Source organism: Nestor notabilis, unplaced genomic scaffold (assembly GCF_000696875.1).
Source record: "Nestor notabilis isolate BGI_N333 unplaced genomic scaffold, ASM69687v1 scaffold146, whole genome shotgun sequence".
In the NCBI taxonomy this organism is placed as follows: Eukaryota; Metazoa; Chordata; class Aves; order Psittaciformes; family Psittacidae; genus Nestor; species Nestor notabilis.
Genome location: NW_009933271.1, coordinates 101,539 through 111,266, shown reverse-complemented (window position 1 = coordinate 111,266; position 9,728 = coordinate 101,539). Strand labels below are relative to the sequence as shown.

The 9,728-nt window shown below is 35.1% G+C and overlaps 1 protein-coding gene across 1 annotated transcript in view; it reads left to right on the top strand.

The window, feature by feature from the left end:
* Positions 1–214: 214 nt before the first annotated feature.
* Positions 215–9,728, top strand: part of TTC29 (tetratricopeptide repeat domain 29) — a gene marked incomplete at both ends in the record, with an annotated part of 49,325 nt that continues 39,811 nt past the window's right edge. The window contains one exon of the mRNA XM_010016791.1: positions 215–400. Within this exon, the coding sequence (XP_010015093.1) occupies positions 215–400 (186 nt within the window). The remainder of the gene's footprint in view (positions 401–9,728) is intronic.

The window sequence follows — 9,728 nt, the reverse complement described above, 5'->3', positions numbered from 1 at the left end:
ATTCTGGTTTTGCTAAAGTTCTCAGTTCTGCCTAATCTGTAAGGTTATCATTTTCCCTTTATATTTCTTTGAGTGAACATGTAGGAGAACTTGGTATTTGAGTGGTGGAAATATAAATAGCTCCTCATTTTCATTACATGGTTATTGCTGTAATATGTAAAATTTCTGAAAGTTAATAATCTAACATTTTGATTGTATTTTTTTTTTCTTGAAGGGCACTATGAGGAGGTGTATGATAACCAGCTTAACTTGGCCTACTATTTCAATGACCCTGAGGACAAATGGTTAAGTAATTATTTTTATGAGCAATGCTTTAACACTGCTAAACTAATAACAACTGATATCAGGAAAAGGGAGGCACAAGCACATGCAAATATGGGCCTCATCAAAGAGGAACAAGGTAAGTCAGTGAAGTCATAAAGCTACATTTTATCAGTATTGAGACAGTAATCTTTGATTTGCAACCACAGAATCATAGAATCATAGAATAGTCAGGGTTGGAAAGGACCTTAAGATCATCTAGTTCCAACCACCCTGCCATAATTTAAAAGAAGTTTAGAAACTGTTGCAATTTTAATTTTTGCAGCTGCAAAGAGGAAGACAGAAAAATCTGTAATTATTCACTGACCTGTTTCCTATGACACTCCATCTACTGTTGAAAGTACTCCGTCAGGTGAAAAACAAAACACAAGTTTAAAGGAAGCATTTGTTTAGTGCAAAGGTTCTTTGGGTTTGACCTTACTTCCTTTTGCTTGTTTTCGATGAGACTTGTAATGCTACCTCAGGACACGGGTGTTTGAATAGGATGGCATCTGTAGTCACACAAACTGGGTTGATTTAAGAGGTATAAATGTGTAATTCAGTTTAATCCTGCCTCCAGTTTACACGTGGATAAAATGGTCTGTATTTTTTGTGTTCTTTTTGAAAACTACCTTTTGGTTCTCCTGACTGAAAAAGGCACCCTGTTTGTTGATACACAACTGCCACATTGGTGTTTACTTCAGATTTCTGTCTTGCCACAAGCTTCATTTCTCCATTCATTAATCTGTATCCTCAAACTGTGAGTCTCTGAAATTAGAAAAGATATTAACAAGCAATTAGAATCATGGAACAACCCAAGCTGGAAGAGATCTCTGGCCTAAGCTTTCATGGGAAAGAGAGCCAAGATAAGATTATTTTAGCACCTTGTCCAATTGCTTCTTGAAAAGCTCCAGTGATGGGGACTCTGCCACATCTCTGGGGAGGCTGTTCCAGTGAAATATTGTTCTCACTGTTAATATTATTTTCTTATATCAAGATTAACCTTGTGTCTATATTTAAAAACATATACATTATTTTTCATGGCAGAGGGTTTTGTGTGTGTATCGTTATAAAAAAATGGTATTTTCCTATATTTGTATAAAATCCCTTCATATTGTGGGAAGAAAAGCACTAAGTGAGCCTCAAGTAACTGAATAAAACCTCTCTTCCAGTTTTGATTCCCAAGCGTAGTGTATGCCTAACCATTGCTTCAAATAGATGTGATTTGTATAGTTATTACAGTTTTATTTTTAAATTAGACTTCGTGGGTTGAAACTATTCCAACCTTGAGCTCAGCTTGTAGCTGGTTTCTCAGATAGAATGGCTTTTCTTAGAGAGTAAGAAGATTCACAGAAATTAAAGTATTTTTTTGGAAGTAGTGTAATTCCTGTAAATATCTGACAGAATGGATGTGCCTTGAAAGATGGCCTAATTTCCCAGCAGAAACCTGGACATAAACCACAAAACCTGCAGCCTTCTCTTCCCACTCCTTCTTCCCTGCCTACTCCCCGCCTTCACACATCCTACCCCCAACCCCAACCCCATTAAAAGATTATTGTCCTGGGTTATTTTTCCCATCTTCTTTAAAAGTTGAAACATCACACTTTTTTTCAGTATGTCCTCATATTTTCTAGACTGCTGGTCATTCACACAGTTTTCCTTTGAACTGTTGCCATATCTTTCTTGCCTGCAACACCCAGAGCTGAATTTGGTTTTAAAATTTAAGTACCTAACAATGACAAATAAAATGTTTGGATTGCTTTTCTTACAAGTTGTGGTTTTATTTGTGTTTTTAAGTACAACATTTACATTCTTTGTTTCATCATAAATTGCATACTCGTATTCAGTTCATGACATTCAGTAATCTCTAAATTCTTTTCTGAAGAACATTAACCAGCTATTCTTTCCTATTCTGAGATGACCAGTTAGTTCTGCCAAAATGCAATATATTGTTTTCTTTTTGCTTGAAGTAGCATCCTATGTTTTGTAGATGGTTTCTAGAAATTGTCAAGCTTGCTTTGAATTCTGAATTGTCCTTCGACATGCTTTCTCTTTTTCCTAGTTTGGCATCATTTGAACATTTTAAAAGCATTTTTTTATCCTGTAATTCAGATCCTTGATGAAAATGCTAAGTAATAAACTGGACCTAGGACAGGCATCTGTGGAACCTCATCAAGTACCTTTTCCATGCTGTAGTTCCACATAAGCAGTTCCAATGAACTACTTATAACCAACATCTATATGGAATTTCCTAACCAGTTTGCACTCACCTAACAATAATTGCAGGTGAACTATGCTTCTCTAATGCTTTACAAGAAATTTATATTATAGGAATTACTATTATTATATAGAAATTATATTTACAGGAAAGTTATACTCGAAGACAGTGAGGAGGAATTTACTAACTTAAATAGAAGATTGGTTTGATGACATTCGCTCTTCATGTATTGGAGTTTGTATTTTGGGAATTCGAAGGATTCCAATGAGTTTTTCCTGATTTTATTGCAATGGTTAAATTAGGAGAATGGTTAAAGAGTGTTCAGGTTACTTATTAGGTTATATGCATACTGACCCCATCAAGGACCCAATGATCAAGAGACCAGCTCCAAGATGCACCGTAGCAGGAGAGGTGGCAGGTACTATCTTGGCAGGCATTGTGGAGGCAGCATGGACCTTGATGGTAGAGAGATCTGCCTCCTCACATCTTCCGAGCCCTGGGCTTTTATTAGTTAAAAAGTGCTGACTTGTCTTGGCTCAGGGGGCCAGCCTGTGCCAAGAGGAGTGGCCTAGTGGCCTATTTGGCACTAGTTTGAGTCTGCATTCTAGAGCGCAGAGGGTCTTTTAGAGGTCGGCAACTTCTGGTTACTTCCTCCCCTTCCCTCTTCTTCATTGCTACCTTAATCCCATTCCAGCGTGTTCGTCACCTCTAAGTGTCCTTGGCTGCCTTTTATGGGCAGCATTTGGCTAAGACAACTGGTAACAACATCCTCTTCTGATGTAAATGATGAATTCAGCACAGCTCGTTTCTTCTTCTTAGCTACAAAGTTACACCTATAAGTCAGGAAAGCTCAGGATGGGCCATCACAGCACATTAGATGTTGTGTCTCTGGACACAGTTGGCTATAATATTATCATGTTTTCTTTAAATGCTTGGGAATAGTCTGTTTGAGTATGTATTTATTCCAGTATTGTTTTGGGAATTTAAGTTAAGCTACATCCAGTTTTCCAGTAGATAAGATAGCACCTGCTTAAAGCCCAGTCAGTCACAACCAAGATATCTCCATTTTGAGTGAAAAATGCTTAATTAGCTTACCTGTCTGATGCTCAGTAGGATAAAATTATTGAAGTTGATGGATTTTTTATTTTTTTTTGTTGCAGCCTTTTCACTTGGTCCTTCAGTTACTAAAAAAATAAATTATGAGAATGTGCATAAAAGCAAACAACCTTATCCTTTTGTAGCTTCAAAGGCTCATACTAAGTGTGACTCACTACTGTTATCCAACCACTGCTAGAAAAAAAATCAGCATTTCCTACTTCTATGATGTTGCTGAATACTTAAATATGTTTAAGCACATTACAAAAACAAATAAGTACAGTTATGAAATACACTTTGAGATGCTCAGAGAAGGGTGAATTTCATTTTCCTGCTGCAAAATGTTAGAAACTTACAGAAGAGAAGTTTATCATTAACATTGGTAGGAAGAGATAAAGCAAAGTGCATTTTCACTGCTCAGGGTAAAGCTCCACTGTATAGTAGGGTCTACCTTTCACAAATGTTTCTTTCCAGAGGGAGAGAGAGGTAAAGAAAATGAAGAGGCTGAGAGTGTAAGCATAGGGTTTGTTTTGAGGGACTACTGAGAAAAAGACAGCAGATGTATTTCATGCACTTTTTATTTTCAGGGTGAAAAATTAAATCACAAGTTCCGATTGAAGAAAAGGTGTAGAAGCAGGAGTTGAGTTGGCATTGTATAAAATTGCATGAGAATCAATGGTGTTATAAGCAAAATTCCAAACATGCTAATTTTAATATTAGAACAGATAGATACAGTTCGTAAATTGGTCATCTTCTTGTTCTGTTATTTGTAATTATGTAATCTGATTATCTTGTGAACTGAATGAGTCAGATTCTCACTTCCTATGGGTGTACATATATAGAGAGAAATACACGTTTAGACAGGTATGTACGCGTTAATGTATACATTAATATGTATGTATTTTTGCCTATATTCCTGGTCTAGTGGGCAGGGGGCTTGGAACTAGAGGCTGGAAGTAGACCTTTAAGGTCCCTTCCAACCCTATTCTATGATTCTATATAAATACAAGGATGTCTCTGTAGGTATGTGAATGATGCCTAATGTTTACATGATACTATCATCTGATCTAAATTATCATATCTATATTAACTGCATTGATTAATAGTGCAGCCAGGAAGACAGGAAAATTTACAAGAACGAAAAGTTAGTCTTTCATTCATATGTGCATCCTTTTAAATGTAAATATCTCGTACCAGTTCTTTTCAGTTCTCTCACCCAACAGTATATTTTTTATTACTTGTGAATGGAAGCTGTCTATATATGCTTAGGACTGATTGCTTGGGAATATGAAGTTAAACATGCACTTGTAAAGATTGTTGTTTGCCTTGGAAGTGAATCAATAAATTTGCTGGGTAATATTTGTGTAATCAAATTTAAAGTTCTTTTTCAGCCTGGTCCCTGTCCTAAAGGCTGGATATAATCTGATGTTCATTAATCTTCAAAGCTAAATATTTGAGGTGTCAGCAGTGTAGACTTCAGTTGTGATATTTGGATGCAGGTGATTATGGCTGTCAATACAGAAGGGAAAGAAAAGACTAATAATTGAGTAGCCTTCTGTAGGCACAAATGGAACATTCAGCTTGAAGCAAACATTGTTTTAATGATATTTCTTTGCAGAATGAGATTTTAACTTCTTTAAAAAAAAACTCTGCTTGTTAAATAAAATCTCTGCTTACAAGTTACCCAACTGAGATGCTGTTCATTGATTACTGTAGGAGAGTTCAGGTTATGATCCTGTTCAATGCATTGTACTCACCCCATAGTTCGCCTTTCTTCAGGGGGCTGATAATAAATTGTTAGTTTGGTTACTAGTCATTTTCTCATATAGCTATTAAATGTGCTGATGTCACTTAATACACTTCAAAAAAGCAATATCATCTTCCCCTCTCCCTGACATTAAATCGAGAATTAATTTTCATCCAAGTAAGCACTGGCTTTGTTACAGAATCTCAGTAGAGAGAAATTAATTTTAAAAAATATTTTCATTCTTATGTTTTGAATGTGTTTTTAGAAGTAGTATCAGTCATTCTAAATGTGTGCATTTTTCTGCATCCTCGAGAATACAAGTATCATAGCCTGTGATAGTTTTATTATATTAGTGTAAATTCTGCTAAAGTTAATTGTGAACTTCAGGTTTATGCTCTTGTATCTTGCAGAAGCAACAGTCCAAGCGTATGGATAAACATAATGGCTAGTGGTAGTTTGCATAGGTTCTTACTCTTACTAGTGCTCGTCATTACAGTATTTGAGTAACTTATTTTCAGTATTAAACATTTAACATCTACTGGGCATGAAATTATGTAGACCTTAAATAGATGCATCCGAAAGTTATATCATACATAGTTTATTACATCAGTAATAAAACCAGTCCAGGTAAAACAAGGAATTTGTACTTGTAGGAGATATTTGCTTCAAATAGGTTATAACAAAATTAGATACAGTATATTTCTATATTATTCAAAAGCATGATAAATACAGATATCTGAAAGCGTGCTTATTCTAATAGCAACTGTTAAGGCCATTGAAAATAATATTGTGTTTGTATAAATATGTGTGTACATAGACATGTATGAACATGTATATATATATACATACACATGTACATGCAGACATATGTATGCATACATGTGCGCACACACATTCAAAATATCCAGTGCTTTCAAGCAAGTACTGCAGATATCAAAAATTCAATCTTAATATCAAGCAATTCTGCATTTGTGAGAGAAGCTTAAAGATCACTAATTAACATATCTGATGGTGTTCTTCCTTAAGGCACACCCTTATGAAAAGACAGGTTGGTGGTACATTGTCTGTGGGACAGTGGAGAAGGAAAACTGACGTCAAGAACTCTGGGGGAAGTAATGAAAACATCATCACTACAAACTTCTTATAAATATCTACCCTCCCACCCTCAAATGATGCAAGGATATCAACACTTATCTTTCAGAGGCTAGCAGCAAAAGTAGACATCCACAGACCATGGTTGCTTTCCTGCATGAATAAATTAAACTGTGCTCAGAAATGTCTATGAGCACTGGAGCATAGGCTAGTGCTAAGATGGTGTTACTAGTCCTGCAAATGCTTTTAGCTTGTACTAACTTGGACCTTCCTGCCCTGCAATTATTCATGGGTGCAGTTTGGTAATTAGGAGTGTTGCAGGGACTTTTGCTAACAGTTTGCAAGCAGTCACACTGTTTTGAAGGCTAAGAGAGTTTACTAGGATAGACACACCTTTCCATACCTGTTGGTTGCTTGGAAACATTTCTGGATACACTTAACTAGCTGTGAGAAAGAATGGAAGTATCACAGTAGAGTCCAGTAAATAAATCTTTCACAATTAATTCCAAATGTAAATCAGTGCCATGCCAGAAACTGCATATCCCTGGTATGAGAGCTGTCACATGAGTGAACATTATGCACAATGCAGTGGTGACTTTGAATTAGTCATCAGATTTATACTCTGCTAGCATATAAGGATCAAGAAAAGGAAATGCTTGCAGATCGGAAAGACTAAAGGCAGGCAGAATAAGTAACAGAGAGAATGCAAAGCGAATGACAATGTTAAATATCTCATTGATGATTCCTATAACATACAGCTAACCTGTAAATCAAATTTTGTCTGTCTTTATGTGGTTTTCAGGCTGCAATTCTTAAAGAATTCCTGATCAGTGTCTCCTTAGTTCTTTATAAAATAAACTTAGACACTTCAAAAAATCTGCCATATTCTGCAAATTAATGAAGGGTTTTAAGTGTTCAATCTTAATACAGTTCTGCCTTGATTACAAGCAACATTAAGCTCCTGTTGCTTTTCAGTCAGAGCAGTGTTATGCCAGAGTTGATAATTTCTGATCCCTCTGCACCCACCCCAAAAACATTGCACCTAATTTATGAGAGGTCCAATTGTTCTATCTGTAATCATGGATAAAATACAGTCTATTTCATATATTTGAAATTGATATTTTGATATAGACTTTTCCGGTTGATAGGCTACTGAACACAAGGAATTTATAAACAGATTTAATTAATTTGTTTGGGGGGCAGAGGGGAAGGAAACACAGGGTTCCTACAAACTTTGATAATCTAGATTAAGACTGAGGAGTAGGATTATACCTATCATTTAACCATACTGTTGAAATTAAAGTTTTTAATCAAAGCATTACAGAAGTTGGTGGAAAGATTCCTATTGAGTTTAATGGGCTTTTGATGCAAGCTTCTGAAGATTAAGTACTAATTTCTAAATATATTTGGTAAACAATAATTTACAGACTGTTCATAACATCATCTTTTTTTTTTTTTTTTGGAACATAAAAAGCCTAAACTGATTATTTTCTTCTACTTAGCAGTTTCTATTTAATCCATTGATAAGAAATTGTTGGGTTTGTATTTTGAATTGTCAATGGCAAGTGTTTCTCAATTAGAAACTGTAATGTATAAATAATTGAGAGAAACTCAGCATATATTCATGAGTATATATGCAGAGAAAACATGCACATTTAAGCAGAATTTCCCCAATTGGTTTGGCTTCAGGCAAAAATAATTTATATTCAGATAAAAATTAAAAAAATAAGTTAATATTTCAAAATGAAGTACTAAAAAGGTAAAAGTTAAAATTACTTATGAAATTTCTTATGCTTCTCTGTGTGCACATTTTGTAATTTTGTTTTAATTGCATAAACATGTAGTGTCCTTTGCTTCCAGGAGATTCCAAAGTATAGCCAGAATAAAATTCACCTGTGGGATGGATGGCCCATATGCACTTTCTATGTTACTAGAACTTTATATTGTTACCTGTGTTGTAAATCTGCTAAGCCCACTTAAATATAAATCCTCTGCTATAATGCAGAAATGAAAAGTGCTGGTTTACAATCTCAAAATTGGATACAGCTGGTAAGTAAAATAAAACTGTGGGGGGACATTAGTGAAGAGTGAGATTCCTTTTTGTAAGGAACTTCTTTTGGTTTAAAATGATACCCAGATAAGTTTGTGATTTTTGGTAAAAGATTAGCCTTGTAGTTTTCTTTCTCGTTTCTTTATAATTGGATTTTTCGTAATGTGGACCAAAAAGAGAAAAGGGATTTAAAGATACAAATATATTTTTTTTATAGGAAGCCTGAGTGCTTGTCAAAATATGGCAGTGATTTTAAGGAGTAACTGTTCTAGAAATTTAGAGACTATATATCCTTTGAGGCAGGAACCACCATTCTGTTCTGTGTTTATACAATACTATTTTCTGTATGCTTCTGTACACTTGTACTTGGTAAGGTTCAGTAATAAATTGAAAACTACATGTGAACATGCTGGTCAGTGCTTAGTTGCTGCCAAGCAGCATGCTGTCATCTAGAATATGTACAGCAGAGTTCTACCTGTCTCTTTGTTTGTTTGGAATTTGGATAGATATCTATTCTCAAGCTATTAATTTTCTAAAACATAGTGGGAATTTATTGTCCTACAGACTTCTTACCACTTCTTAGCAAATTTGTTTGAAGTTCACTCCAAATCTGGTTGGAGGACACTATGGTCACATAGGTTTGCTTCCTTTGGAGACTGACCTAAAAAAGTCTTTCTGCACTGCTCATTGTTTGGAGAAAACAAACAAAAGAAACAAAAGTGTTTCATTTGATTCTTTATTTTTTTCTTTGTGTGACAGACCCTATCCAGTAGTAACCAAATACCACTGATTTATAATGAATACTTCAGACCTGAAAACTTACATTGTCTCAAAATCCTGTGTCTTTGGTTACATATACCTGTTGCTAAATTTTGTCTTTAAGTTCATGTGGAGACATGTACTTAAAAAAGAGTCTCCATACCAGGAAACTTTAGAGACAAAAAGAAACCTTTCCTTAATAGTACATGGAATTCTACACATCCAGTTTGACCAAACACTTCTAGTCATTGATTTTCGTCATATCAAGTGAAGCTAACTTTCTTTGTTATTCTTCGCTTACACTATTTCACAAAGTGGTAACATTAGGGGTTTTTTTTCTGGCTGCTTAAGAACTGAATGTATAAGTTAACTGGGAAAAACTTTATCGTTGAACATAATTTAAAAACTATAAACAGATTTCTAGAGATAAAGTCTTCAGATCAGATATTTTTCTCAGCCAGTGGCAG